This window comes from Artibeus jamaicensis, unplaced genomic scaffold (genome assembly GCF_021234435.1).
Source record: "Artibeus jamaicensis isolate MK-2021 breed Jamaican fruit bat unplaced genomic scaffold, CSHL_Jam_final scaffold_3151, whole genome shotgun sequence".
In the NCBI taxonomy this organism is placed as follows: domain Eukaryota; kingdom Metazoa; phylum Chordata; class Mammalia; order Chiroptera; family Phyllostomidae; genus Artibeus; species Artibeus jamaicensis.
In genome coordinates this window covers 2,051,614-2,071,974 of record NW_026522037.1, presented here as the reverse complement: position 1 = coordinate 2,071,974, position 20,361 = coordinate 2,051,614, and the positions used below count along the sequence as shown (strand labels likewise).

At 63.9% G+C, this 20,361-nt stretch overlaps 1 protein-coding gene across 1 annotated transcript in view; it reads right to left on the bottom strand.

Moving 5' to 3' along the window:
- Window positions 1-20,361, bottom strand: part of SDK1 (sidekick cell adhesion molecule 1) — a 577,655-nt gene that overhangs the window by 35,351 nt on the left and 521,943 nt on the right. The window contains exons 26-32 of the mRNA XM_053656995.1: window positions 16,565-16,680; window positions 15,124-15,313; window positions 13,991-14,089; window positions 7,498-7,692; window positions 4,820-5,021; window positions 3,157-3,260; window positions 352-422 (exon numbers count right to left, since the gene is read on the bottom strand). Of these exons, the coding sequence (XP_053512970.1) occupies window positions 352-422; window positions 3,157-3,260; window positions 4,820-5,021; window positions 7,498-7,692; window positions 13,991-14,089; window positions 15,124-15,313; window positions 16,565-16,680 (977 nt within the window). The remainder of the gene's footprint in view (window positions 1-351; window positions 423-3,156; window positions 3,261-4,819; window positions 5,022-7,497; window positions 7,693-13,990; window positions 14,090-15,123; window positions 15,314-16,564; window positions 16,681-20,361) is intronic.

Below are 20,361 nucleotides of genomic sequence, written 5' to 3'. Positions count from 1 at the left end.
GACTGCGGGGGCTCCCGGGCCCGGGGCTCATGCCCTCCCTTTCCTGGGCCACGGATGGGGATTTGTGTCCCTGCATCATTGGGCTGTGTCCCTGCGCTGGTCTGTGCCCCCAGGGGGCCGGGCTGCCCAGGGGAAGCCGGCGTGCTGGCAGACAGCCCCAGGGCAGCGATGGTGGGAGACCTCTGGCTTCTCGTCTGGGGTCAAGCTGACTCGGAGAGAAGGGAGGGGCCGGTGGGCGGATCAGAGCTGCGGTCGGGTCTCGGAGGCTCTAGCCCAGCACCGTCCCCGAGTTACCATCACAGCTTCCCTCCTGCGGTGTTTTCGAGACCCTGTGGGACCCCAGGCCCTTACCTGCCACTGGACCAGGACGGAGGACGTGGTGTGGGGCGTCACCGAGACACAGGTTGGAGGCTCCCCCGGAACTGAAATCCAAGGCCGAGAATCAGGATTAGCGGGTCTGTGGGTACCTGGCCCCTGAACTTGGGAAGCTGACGGGCCAACCCCGCTCCCTCTCTCCCCTGCAGGTACGCTTCTCCCTGTGCCAGGAGAGAGGGGACCCGTCCTGAAGTGTGACTACGTCCCCACAGACAGACCCACACTGAGGCACCAGAGGAGTGTGCACCTCTCCGCTGGGAGCCGTGTACACCAGTGGGGGTGCGGGGAGCCCTGCCTGGAGAGCCTTCCCGAGTCCCAGGCCCCTCAGGAGCCCTGCCTCCCCCCGCCCCCTGAGCCGGGGCATCGGTTCCTCTTCGAGGGACTATGTCAGAACAGCTCCTGGACGGAACCAGTGGTCAGGCCGGGGCACCGCGCCCTCGGTGAGCAGGCTCACGTGGTGGCTGAGGGGCGGCACGGCCCATGTCAGCGGAGGCCCTGCTCTGCTCTCCGGTGGGCGGGGGCCTGGCCTCTGCCTGTGGCTGCGCCCTGCACCCCAAAACAGAAACCTGCCAGTCCTGTCGGGTGCCCGCCCTCCCCACGGCCCCTGAACTGACCCCTTACGGCTCCCGCACGGTGAGGTCCTGAGACCCGACCCGGCACCATTCCAATCCTCACGTGTGGAACGGCCGGGTGTGCGTGCCTGGTGCCGTCCTCACCACACAGGAGGGGGCCCTGGGCCACCTGCTCCGTGAGCCCCCTCTGGGCCCCCTCCCACCACCCGAGTCATGCCTGCGTCACCCCCACCTCCAGTCCTCTGTCCTGCTTTAGGGACAGTGCTGTAGCCAGGGCCCTGGGCCTCCCACGGGTCCAGCTCTGGTCGGTGGTGAACCCTTAGCCAGCCTTCCTGATTCCACGGCCTAAGCGATGGAGCAGGAAAATGGTTTTCGGCACATGAAGGGAATTGGGGTCTGGCACCCCAAATACGCCTTTCCGGGATATGGTTAGTGGTTAAGAAATGAAAAACCCAGTAGGAGTCTTTCCCTCCCCTTCAGTGCCGGAAGGAATTTGGAGAGAGACCTGCCTGTGGGAGGTGTGACCTCCTCCTCCTCCAGGGTGGTCCGAGTGTGGCCGTGCGTCCCCTGCGCCCCACTGGGTCTGGTGCCCAGCCTGTTTGCTCCCTCTCACCTGCCTGCGTCCCCTTTGAAGCCCCAGAGCCCAGAGCCCTGCCTGCCCTGTCTCCTTAGTCCAGAGCAGCCTGTGAACCTCACGGCCCACGTGGCCCTCGCCCCGGGTTCTGGAGCCCGGGTTTGGTCCTGTCCTGCTCACCTGCCGCATGTCAGCTTGTGTTTGAGGCCAGCCAGGGGAACTCAGAGGGTGGAAGGAAAATGATTTCTCCTCCCCCACACAAAGCGTCCCTTAGCTCACAGGGGCCGCCTCCCCCAACACACAGCTCCCCGGCGCCTGGAGTCGTCCCGCCTGTCAACCTCAGTGGGGGGCTGGGCAATGCAATGAAAATCCAATGCAAAGAGCCCTGCGATCTCCGAAGGCAGAGATAATGAGACAGTGCAGCAGCGGAGTGACTTGAATGTCAAAGGGTGAGGAAGGGCCTTTGCGAGGCCTGAAGAGGCCCTTCTGACCCTGCTCTGTGAGCTGCTCCCCAGAACGCCGCCCAGACAGGCCGCAGGGGCGGCTGGCTGCACCTGCTTCTTTCTTCTGAGAGTCGGGGCTTTGTTGTGATTGTTTCTGTTGTTGTGTTAGGTGAAACGTTAAAGCGGGAGCCACCAGAGACAACCCCGGGGTCTCGAGGGGTCAGTCCTCCGTCCTCCCAGCTCCCGCAGAGCATGGCCGGGGTGTCTACCCGAGAGCAGGGACATGCGGCCGGAAGTGCCCTGCTCGGCGGCAGCGGGATGCTGTGTCAGCTGAGAAGCCGCAGGTCCCCTGAGCCCCTGCACTGGTCCTTACGGTCCCCTGAGGCCTGGTGCTGGAGAAGCGAAGCCCCAGGTGATGAGAAGAGAGGAATGAAGATGTGAGGCCTGCCCTCTGGCCCCATCCTCCCCCCCATTCCTGAGAGAGGCTGGAGATCGGTCTGTTTGCAAATGGGTCCCTGGTGTGCCCGGTGGAGACCGGGCTTGGCGGGGAGGGTTGGAAAATGATTACAAGGGGCTGTGGGCCAGCTAAGGGGTCTGCCGCCAGGGCCTGGGCCCCTCCGGCTATCCTTCTCCCCCAAAAGCCTGCCTGTTAGCGAGGGGCTTGTTGGAGGACGCCCCCACTGCCGCGCCCGCCTGCAGCGTCATTACTCAGAGTCCCCACGGACCTGCGGGCCCCAGTCTCTGAGCGGGTGGAGTGGGCGAGGGCTGCCCAGAGCCTGTGGGGCCTCACTCCCGTCACTGAACATGCTGCTGGCAAGGCTGGGCCAGGCTGGGAAGGCTGCGGAAGGAGAAACACGGGGACACCTCTCCAGACCCAGCTGCCCCGTGACATTCATTTTTAATAACCCCATAAATTATTCAGTGTCCGCGATGCTAATGGGTCAGCCGGGTCTGGAAGCCAATCAAAGAAACTTCCTCCCTTTGGAAGCCCTTTCGTCTTCCCAGACTGTGGGCTGCCCCGGAGCCCGCCACGCCAGTCGTCACTGATGGAGTCCCGCTGATCCCCTGGTCCCTTGAGGGACCCCTCCCTGGCTCAAAGTGGGGCCTCTCTCTAGGAGCCAGAGGTTGGGTCCAAGGGCAGCAGCCGGGAAGTGGCCGTGTCCATCCGCCCGCCTGGGCCCTGCGCCCTCACCGTCCTGCAGTGTGGTCACCGCCTCTGTCTCGGCACTGAAGTCGCTGTCCCCGATGTCGTTGGTGGCCTTCAGGCGCAGCTTATAGGAGGTGAAGGGCCTCAGCCTGAACGGACACAGAAGAGACCAGTGACCTCTAGGGGACCTCCGGCCCCCGCCCCAAACTCCTGGGGCGGTCCTGCCCATGAACCCTGGCCAGCTGCCCTCAGGAAGGGGACGTCCTGGGGGTGGGATGGGCTCCAGGGGCCCCGAGAACTGTCTGGGCGAAGGCCCACTTGCCCGGCACTGACTTGCTGGCCTGCGGAGGGAGAAGGGCTCCCAGGGCAGAGGGGAGAGTGGGCGCCTCAGTCTCCGGGCTCCGGGGAGGAACAAGCGCCTCCTGTAACTGGAGACTTGGGGCAGGAGGTCTGGCCTCTGCTCTGGGGAGGCAGAGGCTTTGGGGACTGGTGTGACCGGCTGGAGTGTGGAGGGGGACCTGCCTCGCTCTCCACCCAGTGCTCGCAGGTGGGGGCCGTGCTGGCCTGGCCCCGCCTGTACCCCCCACTCCTGGCAGCTACGGGCAGTGCCCACCCACCCCCACCCCTCCCATGGACTGAGCTCTACACACTACCAAGTGCTTGGCAAGCGTGGTCCTGTTAACCCACAGGGCAGCCCTGTGGGGCTGGGCCACTGCTGTTCCCGGTTTATGGGTGAGGGGATGGAGGCCCAGTGACGTCCCCCGCCCACTGCCCAGGTGGGGGCTGGCTTGGAAACCCGGTGGGAATGGGGGCCACGTCTTGAAGCCACGTTTGCCTGCCACGTCACGTCAGACCGGGACACTGCCCACTGTCCCTGTGGAACGTGACCCCTGAGGCACTGCAGGTGCCCCCCCCACCTCAGGCCATCCCTCGCCCCCACTCAACAGGAACGATGTCTGAGCAGGCTATGGGAGCAATCGTTTACTGAGTCAACCCAGACAGAGAGCTCCCCATCTGTGTCCAGCTTCCCAGAAGTCCTTGGATCTGATTTTGGAGAGAAGCACGGGTGCCTTCCCCTGTGAGCTCCGCCTCACCCACCGGGCCCCCGCGTGTGCACCAGAAGGCAGCACCGCGAGGCCGGGGGGCAGTGGACGTGGAGGACCAACTGGAGGTCACCCTGGGCTGACAGGAGCCCTGCACGGCATGGCTGTTGCTCGGGCAACCTCGGGAGGAGCACTCAGGAGAGGGCCGGGCAGAGGGAGGGCTCGAGAGGTGTTTGCGGTTACCATGACCATGACCTTAGGGTTGTGCCTGGGCACGGAGGGGTGAAGTGGACGCCGCCCCTGCCAGCTGTCCATGCACACTCCTCCCCCGCTCCAGCACAGGTCTCATCAATTGTCTGTGTCCCTGGCGACTGTCTTCTCCATGAGCACAGGGACCAGGTGCCCGCCCCCCTGTCCCGCCCCCACACCCGCCCCCAGGGTATCTAAGGAATGGAGTGTGGTGGGCCATCTTGCTCAGGGCAACACCCACCGTGTCTCTAGCAGGTCACTAACCAGTGACACCCTGAGGTGAGCCCCGTCTGCCCTGCTGACTGGGACAGAGGGCGGGCATCTCTCCAGCGCTGACCTGCAGCTGGGCCCCCTCAGGACACCAACGCCCCCCCAGCTCTGCCTCTGAGGGGCCCGGGCTTCCCAGCTGCCAGTACCTTTCGACCGCGCAGGCCGTGGCCTCGTGGCTGATGGACGAGGAGTAGGTCTGCCACGGGCCCGCGGGCAGCTCTCGCACCTGCACGGTGAAGTAGCGGATGGGGGAGGCCCCGTCGCTGCCCGGGACCCACTGGAGGCGGAGGCTTCGGGCGGTCACTTCTGCCTGGGGCACCAGCAGCTCCCGGGGAGGCGCCGGCCGCTCTGCAACCAGAAGACGACAGACCGGGGACACGTGAGAGGCTGCGGTCCTGGGAAAGGCCCCCCTGGAGCTGCGCCGTGTGGACCAGACGCTCGGAGGGTGACCCCTGGTCTTGTGAGGGTGTGATGCTCTCTGGCAACCACGCCGGGCCACGTGCCCCAGCTCGGGCCTGACGGGAGATCCTGAGTGCTCCGTCCTTGGAGAAGACACGCAGACGGTGGTGGACCAGCCAACATGCACCCCGACTGCCAGCCCATCAGGTACAGTGTCCCCGAGTGGGGCACGGGCTCCCACAGGCCTCAGGTCCCTGTGGACTGATTCCTGATTCCCCACTTTGGGCTCGGCGTGCCTGCCGCAGCCATTTCCCCTCCCTGCGGGTCCACCTGAGCTGGGCCGGCACCAGGTGGAGCCCAGCTCTCCCCTGGGGTCTCCGACCCATGGTGGGAGGGCGTGGGGGCACGGAGTATGGATTGGTAGCTTGCCCCCGTGACTCCTCACCCCATCGATTCCAATAGGGAAACTCCGCCAGGAGAAATAACTGTTTAATTGGTTATCATGATCGTTATTGATTGTGATTAGGATGTGTGGTGCGTAATGACGCAGCAATTGATTGCCGCGGCCGCCGGCTGGAGGGCTCTTTGATCTGACTCAGTCAGCATTGCTCTCCCCCCTGCAGAGGCCCACGAGCCTCCCTCTTCGACGTGTCTCTGGCCCCCTCTCGCCTCCCGCAGGACAGGATCTGGGGCCCCGGTGGGGTGCGGGGTGAGGGGTTGGGGTGGCGTGGGGGGTGGGGGTGCGGTGTGGGGAGATGTGCAGGGTGGGGCACAGCCCCATAGCCGTCAGCAGCTGCAGGGCCGATGCCTCGTAAAGGGTGTTTGTGTTAATGCTTCCACTGGGATTTGGATCTCAGTCGCATCAAGCCTTTAGCAAACCTGTCTCTGCCTCTACTTTAGAAAGTGCCGAATTCCCCGGGGAAGCTGGAGGAACTTCCAGGAAGAAAGCGACAGCCCTAGCCAGGTGCTACGGGCCCTCTGGGGAAGGTTCGGGCCCCGCTGCCTGTGGACACTGGATGTGCCGGACCTGGGGACCCGCCCTGGGTGCCTGGCTCCGTCATGGCTGAGCCCGAGCCTTGTCCTCCACCAGGGGATACCGGGGGGCAGGAGGGCCTGCTGAGGCCGCACTGCACAGGTGCCCGGCTCACCGGTGGGAAGAGCAAGCAGGATGCTTCAGAAAAAGGGTGGTCACACAAGAACGTCAAAGAATTCGACTGCTCGCTCTGGGAGTCAGACAGTTCCTGAAACTGTGGACAGCGCCCTGCACAGGGCCTTTTCCCCCATGGAGGCCGCATTCCGGTCTCGGGGAAGCTCAGGCCTGTCCGAGACTTCCAGGCTCCCAGCCTCCACTTCACGGCAGAGTCTCGGCCGTTGCAAGAGCGGGAGCAGGAGCAGGAAACAGGCTTTCCTGAGGGCCACTGTGGCTCGGAGAGGCTTGGCCACATCATCTCCACCAGGACGGGGCCACGGGCAGAGCCGACCATAGAAGGGGAAGTCAGCCTCCTCACAGCTGGCCACCAGAGGGTCAGCGTGGCGCTCTGCTCCACGGGCCTCTTCTGTAAATGCCGGGTGGGGGACCCATGCATCGGCCACCTGCAGAGCCGCAGAGGGCCTTGCCCCAGACAGCCTGGTGATTCAAGCTGGCCAGCCACCAGGCGGGCGCTGCACCTGGAAGCCTCGCTTCCCTGGCAGGACACCAGGGGCTTGTCACTAACCATTGGTACACTCTGAGCTTCTCAGGAGCTGCCACGGCAAAGCCGCCCAATGGTCAGGCACAGTGAGGGCTTGGCCCACCTCCCTCACCGTCTCTCCATGGTGGATCAGCCCTCGGGTACCTACACTCCATCTCTGAGACTGCCTACCTGATGTCGGGATGACCGGTCCCATCAAAGCTATCTACAACTCAGCCCCACAGCTGTGTCCCGGGCAGCCAGCGAGGCCGGCCTGGGCCTCAGCTCCCTCTCATGCAGACTTGGGGCTAACACATCCCTGCCCCGGGCTCTGAAGATGACACAAACCTGACAGGCCTGTAGCACTGCCCGGTGCGGGGCTGCCCGCGAGGATAGTCCTGTCATGGCTGCCCGGCGGGAAGCGGTTGTGAGCAGCAGAACCCAGTGGCTGGATCGTGCATGGTGACTCTGTGAGTCCCTGGGCCAGTCCAACCAGCCTCTCTGAGCTGAGTCTTGGTCTGTAACCGGGGCCAGTCGGGCCCCCTGAGAGCACAGGGCTGCGGGACGTGTGGGCCGGGCCCTGCCCCAGGATGGCTCAGTGGCTGCCTGCTAGGCTGAGTCCCCCCCCCCCCCCCCCCGCCCCCGCCAACATGTAGGCGACGAGGGGCCCCAGTGAGGGAGCCTGGCGCCCGCTGCGTTTGCAGGGAGGACTCCTCCCTGCGGCCGCGCCTGTGGACAGGGCCTCCAGGCCTTACCTCTCTTCTCCGTGGTAATGACTGTGGCCTCCAGGGGCTGCCCCCAGCCCTGCCTGGTTTTGGCGGACAGCCGGAAGATGTATGCCGACTCCGGGGCCAGCTCGGTGGCCGTGAACTGCCTGACCGTGGCGCCGACCTCCACTGTGGTGAACGTGTTGGGGCTGCTGCTGGCCAGGCGGTAGGCGATCTGGTACCCTGGGGGGCGGACGTGGGGGCATGTCAGACACCGGGGCACCCGGGAGAGCCCCACCCTGCCCCCTGCAGTCGAGGCTGCACTGGAACCAGAGCCCTGTCTCCTCATGGTTCCATCTCCCCCATCCGGCACCGGGGAGGTGGGCACGGGCATCGGGAAGCGGCCACACCCACCATGAGGAGTGGGGACCTTGGAGTGCCCGTCCCCCTTTAGGCTGGTTTCTCTCTCAAGCTTCACAGGGACAAGATGTGACAATAGCCCACCCTCCCTGTGGTTATGGTTGAGTGGAAACCGAGGGGCGGTGGGTGTTTCTGATGGGGCAAGCCATGCCAGCCCCTCCGCCCCCCTGCTGTTCCACTCTCTGGCCCAGGGTGAAGCCTCCCGATAAAAAGTTCTTCCCACGGAGCCCCTGCTGCCAGGCCTGCAGCGATGGCTGGCCGGCAGGGCACCCGCCGGCCCTCACATCTGTCAGCCTCCCTCCCTCTCCTCTGTCCTGTCCATGGACCCCCAGCTCCCCCAGGCCCCGCTTCTGCCCCTCCTCTGTCCCTGCTGCCCCCAGGAAGCCCCTCCCTGCAGCCCGGCTCTGGGCTGGGCTCCACCTTCCCTAGTCCCCGGCATCCTTCCCCCGCCGCCCAGGCAAGGAAGTGGAAGGGCCTGCTCACTCGAATTCGGGGTGTCTTGGTCTGTAGCTGACCCGTGCCACTGAGGACCAAGCCCTCCCAGCAGCCCCGGGCTCCTGCGGAGTCGAAGCACAGCTGGCCCATTGTGCGTCCACGTTAACAACCACCGCGCCAGCCCAGTGAAGGGGCTCTGCTGGGGGCCCGGGCCAGCAGAGCGGGCCTCCGACCCACGCTGGCCCCTGTGCGCAGGGCCTCAGGCAGCCCGCCCGGCTTGCCGTCCACCCCTGTTCCCCTCGGCTCCTCTGTCTTCCTTCCCGCACGACTCGGGGTGACTGAGCTCCCTGGCATCCTCCCAGCTCCGCCCTCAGTCATCTGTCCAGCGACAAGGCGGCCAGGAGGCCAGGTCCACGGGCTCGGGTGTAGAGTGCCCTAGCATTCCGCCCCAACCCTGCTGGTCACCGCTGTCACCACGCAGACGGGGCACGGCACCATGACTGCCAGCTGCTGACCGGCGTTTGTAGGACCCTGAACTCTGGCCCCTGAGTGACCCCTGCAGCTGCAGCTCTGCCTCTGACGGACAGTCTCTCCTCCCTGCTGTGGTGACCAGCTGTCCCCTGTGTTTGGATGTGGCCCAGCTGGCCCGGGGCCTCTGGCCTTGGTGTCCCACCAGACATCTGTCCTTTCCCACTCACCAACCACGGCCAGCTCTCTCCCGGGCCTTCCCTGCCACCTTTTCTCTTTGCCTGGCCACAGTGGGGTCTGGTGTTCGGGCAAAGAGGAAACCCGGTCCCTGGCCTTTCGAGACCAGGAGCACCAAGCATGCTGACAATGGGGACCGTGCCGTTCCTCACGGCCCCTGGCCCCAAGACCTCACCACGGTCCCGGCAGGCAACACGTTCACCCTCACTGCTGAGGAGAGAGGGTCCACCTCCTTCCCTCAGAAACCCTAACAGTCCACACCCCCAACTCCGTCTGCCCCAGGGCAGCCCCCCAGCCACTGGGGCCCTGCTCCCACCTCCTCGTGGTCCCGCCCTCACTGCTTTTCCCGGTTTTACTCTAAACACAGGTTTCCGCCCTGCTCTCTTCTCACGGGGTATGAGACACTTCCTTCCCTCTGCAGCACGAGCTGGAAAGACTGCACTGTCCCCTTGCGTGGCCCTGCCTCTCGGGGTGCCACCGGGACTCAGCGAGACAGGTGTTCTCGGCAGCACTGCCCGCCACCCTCTGACCTCCTGCCACCGTGGCTGGATGCGGTGGTGTCCACTGTGCACAGTTGTGGCCGTGCGGCCTCGAGGCCAAGATGCAAGGCCTGCAAACCACAAAGCACGTGCCGCTTGTGCCTGACTGGGGGTCTGGCCTCAGTCCCACACTGGGCCCCGGGAAAATGCCTCAGCCTGCGGGTTACACGTGCTCCTCCCTGGTATCCGCCCCAAACCAGGGCAACACCCTCTCTCTCCCAGGCTGTGGGCTGTTGAACATAAAGATGAACCCCTGTGTCTTATCTTGACGTGTCTTTAAAACATTCTACGCTCAGTGGACAAGTGAGGAGAGGCTTTTTCTGCACAGGAGTGGCGAAGCGCAGCTGAGTCCTGGCTCTCACAAGTTCAGAGAATAATGGCGGGGTGTGCAGAGAGGGAGGGGTGTCTGGGTGGGAAGGCTGGTTCTGTGACCGCGCTGGGTGAGAGCGGAGACAGCGACACACCCCGTTCCTGCACCACATGACAGCGGTGGCTGAGCCGACAGTGGGGGTACGACGAGGCAGTACCCCCATCAGGGGTGAATGACGGTAACACTGACATCCGGGGGCGTGGCCACGCCTGCAAGACCCGATCCACAGGGAGACCAGCACTGGGAGGGAGCGGCCCAAGTGGTTTCTGAAAACGCCCAGAAGGTGGAGGAAGTGAGCCCATCTAGACAGACCGAGAGGAATGGGGTGTGGGCTTCAAGCAGACTAGTTCCAGGACCCTCTGCTGTCAGGTGCAAACAGGAAGCGAGGCTAAGAAGACACGGCTGTAGCCTGGGGAGGGCGGCGTGGGTCTCAGAGGCCTCGGTTTGCTGGGTGGACTGTGGACTGATGCCCAAAGCTGCCGTGGGGAGTCGTGATCAGGCACTGTAGGCGGCTGCAGGCCTTGTATGGATTGCGTGTCTCAGGGGCACCGCCACGGCCTGAGAGTCGACTGTTCCACGACCCAGCCCTGGGGACGCAGCTGAGGCCCCCGGGGGCCAGGTGCTGCTCGGTGGGCTCAGTGGTGAAGCCCCACCAGCAGCCACTCCCTGTCCAGAGCAGCACAGCAGCTGAGTCGCCGAGGTGAGGGCCCAGGAGCCCTGCGTCTCGCCGGTTTTACCACTGACTCATTTGAGGGCTGGGGACAGACCATGCAGCCTGGGCTCCAGGGTCAATGGTCGGCCCCCACTGGGCTGTGGCGGCGGTGGGGAGGTGCTGGCAGGTTTGGTGGGCAGACCCTGCGTGGCCTTGGAGAGCACAGGCTTCAGTTCGGCCTCATGGCATTTAAGGGAGCCGTGGGCAAGTGCGGGAGGGACGCCGGGCCGTGCTGGCTCCCGCTGTGTCCCCCAGAGGAAGGCTCTAAATGCTAAAAGCTCTCCATGGTAAAATATTTATGCAAATGAGCTAGCGTTTGTCCCTGTAGGCGCCGCAGTGTTTTGTGCTGTTAATCTCTTCTGGAAATGCAAGAACGTGTTTTGATCTAGATTACAGCCCGCGAGCTGCCGAGGTGTTTGTGTACACAGAGGCTGCGCCGGCGCGAGGGGAAGTGATTCACGGTCTCGGGTGGAGAGCGAGCCTCGCAGAAACTCGCTTCCCTGGCTCCCGCGAACACCGACGCGCTCCTTCGGACATGGTTCCCCACCTCTCCTGCAGCGTCTGCCTGTGCTGTGCCAGCGGTGACGACTTCTGGGCGACAGGAGACCCGCCCCACTTGGTAAGATTACAGCCCGCTGGCATCACGGCCAAAGAGGCCCGGACGACGGGAAGTTCTCTGCATTCCGGAGACATGGCGCCGTTTGCCCAGCGCCCGTGGGCTGTGGCTGGCAGGCTCCCTCTTCCCGTGCCGCCCTCCTCCCCGGCACCGCTGTGATTCCCAGTGCGCTCCTGCGTGGTGCCCCGGGCAGACACGGGCCGGGGGCCCTTGCCGACCGGGTTTCACAGGGTAGCCCCGCGGCTCCAGGGGGACAGGGGGAGCTGTCCCTGCAGAGTGAGGAGAGGAGGGGAGCCGGCCAGCCAGGGGCGTCGGGGTGCTGGCAGCCCAGCCTGCCCAGAGCAACCACAGCCCCACAGTGAAGAAGACAGAAGGTTGATGTTCCGGCAGTTCAAAGTTTCTGTGAAAATCGTCACTACCAAAGTGAAAAGGGGAAAGTTTTGAATTTAGGACATGTGATATTCTCAATGATCACTTTGATATTTACTGAGCTAAACAGTCGAGGCCACAGTGGCCTGACTCTGGCTCCAGGCTCAGGGCCCGGGCATGCGGTGCTGACGCAGGGCCAGTACGCACGGAGAGGGCGAGTCCCCGAGAGGCGGACAGCCTGAGGGCGAGTCCCTCCAAATGGGGCTGGAGGTGAGGACAGTGTGTGCAAGGAGGTGGGTAATGTACAGGGAGTCGCACGGGCCACCCCACGGGGTGTGCCTACCAGAACAGGGGGAGACACAGCCGTCTGTGTGTCACAGAGAAGGGATGCAGGGGAGACCAGCCCTGCCTGGCAAAGGACCCCCACCACTGCTGGGAGGACCTTGGATGATCTGTTCCCAGTCAGGGCAGCAAAGCAGCGGAGGGGCGCCTGTCATGGGAGAGCCGCCGGCCGGGAAACGCCCAGGTCCCTGCTGCGTTCGCAGAGCCCTCCTGCTTGGACGTCGGAGGGGGTGCGAAGAGATGGTCCCAGGGCAGGGCCAGCGGGAGACCCTGCGTCGGCACAGATAGCACTGTCCTGGAAGCCCCCCAGGACTGTGAGTGACAGGCTGCAGCCTTACTGTCTAAGCTCTGAGAACGGCTCCTGTCCCACCGAGTGCTGGGCACCTCCCCTAGGTAATCGGACAGTTCGCTGGCTCCTTCCAGAAAAGGCTGTGGCCAGGCGCAGTGTGGAGGGCAGGCCCCACTGGTGAGCTGTGCAGGACCCTCGCTTTCCTCCCCCAGGCCTGGTGCTCAGTCTGTGACCCGTCCCAGCAGACAGGATTGGGGACGCACGAGTCACAGAGGCCCCTTTGGCTGCTCAGTGTGACTTCAGTGGCAAGAGCTCAAGGTCCCGAAGGTCCCCTGGGTCAGAAGCACTGTGCGCAGGGCAGAATGCCTCCAGGGGCCCACGGAGGGCAAGCTCCGTGGGAGCGGCACCGAGGCCCATCCTGTCACCACCGGGCCGAGCGAAGCCAGAGCTCCGAGGCGCCCTTCCACCCCCTCTCAGGGCCGCCAGTCACTGTCTGGAAGGCACGCTGCCCGTGGTGCGCCGCTGCACAAATTCCCCGGGTGACTCCCCATGGCTATCAGCACAGAGTTCCAAACTCCCCAAAAATGAACAGAAACCCTTGTTCAAAGCAAATCGTAGAACCCTGACGTCAGAAGCAGTAAGAGTGGTAGATTTTACTACCTGTTTGTATGCTCGGGCTTACAGTGGCCTCCCTGGAGCTCGCCCAGAGCTCCCGGTGCCGGGGTTGGGTTCTGCTGGGACGAGGCAGACACCTGTGTGTGCTGGCACCCGTCCGTCTGGTGCTCTTGCCTTTAGATGCCTACCGGCCACCTGCCCCCGGCGGATAAGGCGGACCCACAGGTCCCCAAGGGTCCCAGCAGGGAACCAGGTCTCCAGCTGGTCTGCCTGTGCCCCCCAGGATGAGGCCTGTTCTGGTTGGGGCCCACCCATCTTCCCTTCCTCCAGGCTCCGGAAGCCACTGATGCGGAAGATGCAGCCGCGGACAGCCTTCCAGTCGCCGAGACCCTGGGGGGGCGGCTGGCAGGGCATTTCATGAACTGCCCGTCCCCTGTGGCCCCGCCTACAGCTGTGTCTCCCTGCCGGCCACCTGAGAGTCTCGGGGTGGCGCCTCTTCTTTGCTCCCTACTCCCCACCACGTGTGGGGTGCGGGCCCGTGGAGGCCCCCAGTTTGTCACAGTGTAAGGGCAGCTAGATAAAGGGACCGGTCATTTTTTAAAAATAAAAGTTGCTGCCTTTAGGGAAGTGGGAGAAATTAAGGCTTTTTGTCAGCGTTGGGGGAGCACCTCCTCTGAATGAACAATGAAAAGAAAACTCTCCCTGGGACCTGGGGCACACAAGCCACTCTCGACGTCTTCCAAGGACGAGGCGCCAGCCCTGCGGCAGAAGAATGCCGCCTCCAGGAGCTGGGGGGCGCAGCCCAGCTCGGCACCCCAGCGCGGAACCAGCCGGCCGCTTCCACAGACTCTTCGGAGCGGCCTGGTGGCTTCGGAGCTGAAGGGAAGGGTCACCGTGCACGGTACAGCAGAGGGCTCCCAACGACCGGGAGAAGTCCTGGGTTGGCAAACTGTGAACTCCAGTCTGCACGGAAATCCTGGTGCGATGCTCATAGAGCAGTAGAGGGGTCCCCCACCCCTCAGTTCAGAAAATGCCAGGCTGCTGCAGACAGGGGTCCTCCATCTAACGCAACTAGACAGACCCGCCGGGTTGCTACTTGTCCCTGTTCACTGCTGCCGCCACCGCTTACCCAGAATGATGCCGTTGGGCTGCTCCGGCGGCTGCCACACGATCCGCACTGCCGTGAGCCGCACTTCTGGGAACACCAGCCGCACTGGGGGGCCCGGGGCTGTGGGCGAGAGGAGTCCCGTGAGCCAGGGGCCCTTGTGGGGTTTCTGGGTCTTTGTCAAGGGAATGTGTGATTCTGGCTTATGGAATAGGAGCTCACGAGGACAGCGTGCACGGGTGAGACACTCTAAGTTTGGGGTGGACGACTTTGGAATGTCACAGGCTCCGTGCGGCTGCCTGACGATTCTGAGGAAAAAGCCCCGTTCCTCCTCCCAGCCATCTGCTTAGTGATGCTCAGACACACGCTGCTGGGCGTCGTCAGGTGCGGCCGGTGCCGCCTCTGCGTGAGGCGCAGGGACAGTGCCAGCTCAGCACACACAGCGTTTGGCCACTAATTCAATTAGTTCGGTGAAGAGGCTCCAGAAAAGCTGCAGCCCTATCACCTCCCTCCGCCAGACGCCGCGGGCCCTGGGCTGGGTCGGGGAGGTGAGTCTCTCCCCTCTGACACCCTCACCGCAGAGCCGCCGGTGACCAGGATGGAGACTCGCTACCCTCAAGTGGCCGACACCTGCGAAGTGGGAGGCGGGCAGGCAGGTTTTCGACAGAGCTGGACCCCCAGAAACACAAGCCGCCACAGATTCTGCGGGGGAAAAGCGGCCTGGGGGCGCGGGAGCCCCTTGGCCATGTGCACACGTGTGTGAACTTCTCGTGACCTCGGACTGCGCAGAAGGCCGGTCCCACAGCACGAGCCGCCGCTGACACCCAGTCAGCCGTGGGTTTTAACTGGGTCTGTTCGGACACCCCCAGGAGCGGCCGCCTCGGGTTTACGGCCCCGCCCGCAGCTTTAACCGCCTGCCTGCTGTGGAGTTACCAGGGAAACTCCGCACAGGTCCATAATTAGGCTGTAAAAATCCACTCCTGGCTGAGATTGGCCGTATAAGTGCTCAGCGACTGAAAAACAATTGTGTTTTGTTTTCCTCGAGCAAAAAAAAAACCAAACTGGTTTGGAAATCAAGTTAAAAATGACAACCGCCCACGCAGTCCGGTGCGTTAACGCCAGCCGGGCGCCGGCAGGGCGCGCGCAGACACACGTACCGTCGTCCTTGGTCCGCTCCAGCACCAGCGGGGCGCTGGGGACCCCGTTGCCGATGCGCGTGAACGCCAGCACCTGCAGCTCGTACAGCGTGAACTTGCGCAGCCCCGCCAGCAGCGCCGACTGCGTCTGGTTCCCGCGCACCACGTGGCTGCCCGGCTCAGGGTCCAGGTCCTTGGCCCGGAACAGGATCTGAGGCACCAACGCACAGGTGGGCGGGCGTGAGGGTGTGGGTGCTGGGGAGGGGTCCCGGGACCCCAAGGCTGGGGCAGGCCGCCCGCGTTTTCCACCCAGGGCAGCCACGTGGGAGGCTTATGGGCCTAACTGGCGCAGGCCGGCGTTCGGGGAGGACCGCGGGGAAGCGCCTGCACCAAGTGGAAGGGCCACTGGGGCTGGGGCCGGCCCGCTGCTGCTGGCTGCCCGCCTGCCCGCCTGCCTGCCTGCCCACCCAGACATAATCTGGAAGGTCCGAGCTACCCAAAGCAGCTGTGCTGACCGCAGCCACAAAAGTAGGACTTCTTGAGGAGCAGAGACCTCTGCTTCCGACAGGGCCCAGGTGTTTGGGGAATGGGGCTCCCGTGTCAGACGGCGGCCGCCCTCCCCTGCACCAGGCTCAGAGGGGCATCCGGGGGCCATGGAAGGTGGGGTCCTCAGGGAATAGGGTGAGGCTTGTCGGACAAAGGGACCCCCCTCAGGCGGTGGGCGGGGGGGTCGTGGAGGTTCGGTCATGGCCCCTGTCAGTGGGACCTTGAGTCTGACCGGGCCAGCAGAAAATGGCCCCGGCCCCAGGAGGGAGGCAGGCGGGAGGGAAGTCAGAGAACAGGGGTCTGACTGGCGGGGGCACAGAGTGGATTTGTTAGAATCTGGACGGGGGTGTGTGAGCCCGCGTGGCCATGAGGCCCAGATCTGGAGACTTCATTCTGTGGTTTTGGGGAGGTGACAGGGCAGAGCTAGGAGTCGTGTTTGGGGCCCGGGTGACTGCATGTCACACCAGACCCGGGGTGGCCCCCTGAGAAGCTGGGAGGGGTTGGCCTTGCTGTTGACGCCACTGTCCGGGACCTCCCGCCGGGGAAGGCAGGTGCAGACGCTCTGTGTGTGTCTGCTCCTGCCTCGGGGTCGAAGCTTATGAGTGGGGCGCACTGTGAAAGGGCCCGCTTTGCTCTCATGCCAACCCTACCATTACCCCTGCACACACGGGGGTGGGGGGGACAGAAGCTCAGGGTGTTAGTGTTTGCCACAGTCTGTGCTGGGGCTGGCCTGTGTAAGGGCCACACCGTGCCAAGTGCCCAGACTGTAACTCGGCTTAGCTAAGGCACAGGTGTGAGGACCAGGGTGCAGGCCAGAGCTGCAGGCCCGGGGCGGGGGGATGGGAAGCTCGTTGGTTTGGGGACATGTGGCAGCACTTTCATGTCTTACACAAAGGAAGGTCACGTGAACACATACCTTGTAGCCCAAAATGAGGCCGTTCTGGTCCTGCTCGGGCACCGAGGCCCACGTCAGTAAAATCTGGGTCGAGCTGACTGCCACGGCGGACACATTTTCAGGGGCGGCCGAAGGAACTGCAAAGAAGGAGTTAAATCGATTGGCAACCTGAGTCTGAGGCTTCTATGAACAAAGGTCCCACTGTTACCCAAATAAGGAGGTGGTCGTTGGAACAGCGGTGCAGCCCCTGCTGCTCCTAGAGAGCAGGCTGAACCTCTTCCACGTTAGCGACACATTCCACAAGTCCTGGGGATTTAGGAGCTTAATTTCATCTGCGCCACCCCCCCAGCAAGAACATGCGTTCGCTCTTTCTGTTAACTTGTGGGGGCTGCAGAGTTTTCTCTCCGGGGAGGACCCTCGCCTTCAGACACAGTCCCCAGCCCTCTGACCAGGTGCATGCAGTGAGGGGCACGGGCGGGAACTGAGGGAGTGACCTTGTGACCTACAGGTCACATTTAATCCCCACGTAGCCCAACCAGGTGGCCGCTGCTGCCCCAGCTCTGCTGCCCCAGCTCTGCAGACGGAGAAACGATGCTGATGGAGAAAACTGCGCCCGTCCCTGCAATGAGACGCTGCTTCCCCGTGAGGCGGGCGGGCGGAGGCCACAGCCGCGGGCCCCAGCTCATACCCAGGGGAGGCCCCGCTTCCTCCTTTCTGTCCGCCCCCGCCACTGAACCCACTCGCTCAACGCGTTCTGACGTGAAGTGCGCGCAGACCGCAGGCAGAGCGGAGAGACTCCAGATCCTCTCAGTTTGCCTCTCTGACTTTCTCGTGGGCCCATGGGAGCCCCAAGCCGCATCCAGATGGTGACCGGTGGGCCCGGAGACCCCAGCACCATCGGGTGCACACCTTCCTCACTGGCACGGAGCTGGGGGGCAGCTCCCCGCTGTGGCTGGAAGGCCACACTGCCCTCTGGAGCCTCCGTGGGTGAGGAGGAGGAGGGAGACTTCGCAGTCGCCATGTCAGGAAGCACGAGTGCGTGACAGGACACTGGTCCCTTCTCATTTGCCCTCAGGCCAGCTTTGGGGCTGACTGTGCAGGAGGTGCCACCACTGTGCCAAGTCACCGCCAGAGGCTGGGGACATGGGGGGCTGACCCAGGGAAGTGAGACGCTCTCAGGCCAGACCCAGCAAGCACCCCCATCTGTGTGACCTGGGGACACAGCTCTGTCCTCTGTGCCTCAGTGGTTCCATCTGTGCAGTGGTACAGCCCAGCCTTCCCCCCCCTCCCCCCGTCTGAGTCTGTCTTCTCTTCCCATGCTGGAGCCCAGCACTCGGCTTTGCCATGAGCGGGGGCCTGTGGCTACTTGTTCTGAAGAAAGTAAGACACGGAGTCATCACCACCTGTCCCCAGGGGCAGAGGCGGAAGTGCAGTCTGTGGAGGGTGCAGCCCTCCCAGGACACTGGACGGGGGCACAGCCACACTCATGGGGGCTTTCTCTACCCTCTGTACATAGACCCGCTCGCCCACCCAATCCCCCAACCCTCCATCTGCCCACTCACACACCCACTCATCCATCCACCCACCTAGCCTTCCATGCATCCACCCGCCTGCTCATTCATTCACAGGTACTTCCTCTTTGTAGCCAAGCGACCGTGAGGTCCTGTTAATGCATTCGTCTGAACACAGAAAATAAAGTGGGCATGCACAGTAGTGCTGCTTCCAACATTTCAGCCCTAGATTCTCTACATCAACGTGATCTGGTCTTTGCTTTGGGTCTAACAGTGTCCCCCCCAGTTGCCTAGGTTGGAATCCTAACCCCACCTTCCAATGCCTCAGAATGTGACCTTCTTTGGAAATAGGTTGTTGCCATTGTAATTCGTTAAGACGAGGTCACACTGCAGGCCGGCAGGCCCTGTAAAAACGGCACGTGGAGAGAGAGACGCATGCAGGCAGAAGGTCTCGGGCAGATGGCTCACGCTGCCAGGGGCACAGCCGGACATGGGACAGGCCTGCAGCAGACCTCCCCGAGGGCCTGCGGAGGGAGCGTGGCCCCATGGACACCTTGGTCCCCACCTTGGCCCGCGGAACTGAGACACATCACTTTCTATTGCTTTAGGTCACTCGGGCCCTGGGAGGGTCAGCCCAGGTCACCACCATGCTGCCCGCTCTGCAGTCAGGGGTGGAGGGAGAGCGAGAAGGAAGGCCCCGCAGCAAGCCACAGCCTCGGAGGGCAAGCTGCTGGGGGCGCTGAGCCTGGGGGTCTGCACCCACCTCTTTGCCTGCAGCCGGAGGGGCGGCCGTGGGGGGCATCCTTGGAGGCTGCAACCTCTCCCGCCCCTCCTCTACTGATCCTGAGGACGCCCTGCAGGACGCAGGCCTGGGGCGGATGCCAGGAGGGCCGCTGGAGTGAGTGCAGGCGGCTGAGGCCTGCTCCTGCCTGCGGCCCCGCCTGTGGCCCCCCCTCTGTCCCGGCAGGTACAGTGTAGATCACCTGTACCGGAGGGCAAACTTGTCCCCCAGACGCGTCCCTGGAGTCCCTCTGTCACTCAACAAAATCATATGGATTTGTTGGGAGCACCTCAGTGTCACAGAAAAAGAACATTGGCAACTTCAAGTTTACTCAGCTCTCTTTGGGGGAGGGTGCTGGCCGCACACACCGGCCTGTGCCCCCAGGGCCTCCGGCCATGCTCCAAGTGCTTCACGCCCGCCGCGGCGGTGACCACGCACAGGTGGACTCTGCAGACAAGGGGCGACGACTGGCGTCCGGGGCCGACTAGACGAAAGGCACCGCAGCCGCAGGGAGAAGAGGGAGCCCGAGATGCTCCCGACTTCGCTTCAGACTTGCAGCGAGAGGTGAACACCCACTCCCCTGTGTGCCGGGGTGTCAGTGCCGTGTCCTGAGAACCCCGGCCCTGTCTGTGAAAAGACAGGCCGTTGTCATGGCAACACAGCTGGCCCACCTCTCAAACCTGCAGCTGGTTCCTGCTGGTCGAGCTTCGAGCTCTGAGTGCCCGGCTGACTCCTGCAGATTGTGCAGACGAGGGCTGGTCTTCCTGGTGAGGTCACGCGTGTCCCCCTTCCTGGGGGCTGTACAGGTCCCTGGAGAATGAGTGCCCCATGTGACCTTGGCAAAGACACGGCGCTCGGACACTGTAGGAGTCCCCCCGCCGGGGCAGAGAGGGGCAAAGGGCGGGACCAGCGTTCCAGCCGGTGGGCGTCCGAGGGCACAGCGCCTGCCGGGTAGTTACGGAGACAAACGCCCTTAGGACTTGAAAAGAAATCCGCAGCCATCGCCTCGTCAGAGGTGGCTTCCACTCCTCGTCCGACCTGGAATCTGAACTTCTCAGTCTCGGACACTCCCTCCCCTGGAGACACGGCCACGCAAACTCGCATTTCCCCTCCTCCCCCGCGCTCCCCTCCACCGGAGCAACCTCACTGCAGGGCTCGTGCCACCCCTCCCGAGGTCTCTCTTGGTTTCCGAGGCCTCGTTTATCCTCACAACAGGTCCAGAGATGCCGCCAGGCCAGCTGGACGGCGCTGCAGACCGCAAGGCCCCGTCAGTGTGGCCCCGGTGGTCCTGCTTGATGACCTGGCCCTCGTGCCAGCCTGGACCCGGGCTCGTGCGACTCACCGACGGCCAGCTGTCCTCCCCAGGTGACACTTCAGTCCAGAGGGGTGTCAGCAGATTGTTCTCCCCTTCAGCTGTCCCCATCCGCGCCCCTCCACCACCCTCTCGAAACCCTGCAAGGGCTTGGTGGGGACAGTTCTCTGCTGGGCCAGGCTCCGTGCTGGGGATGGTCAGGGGGCACCTTCAG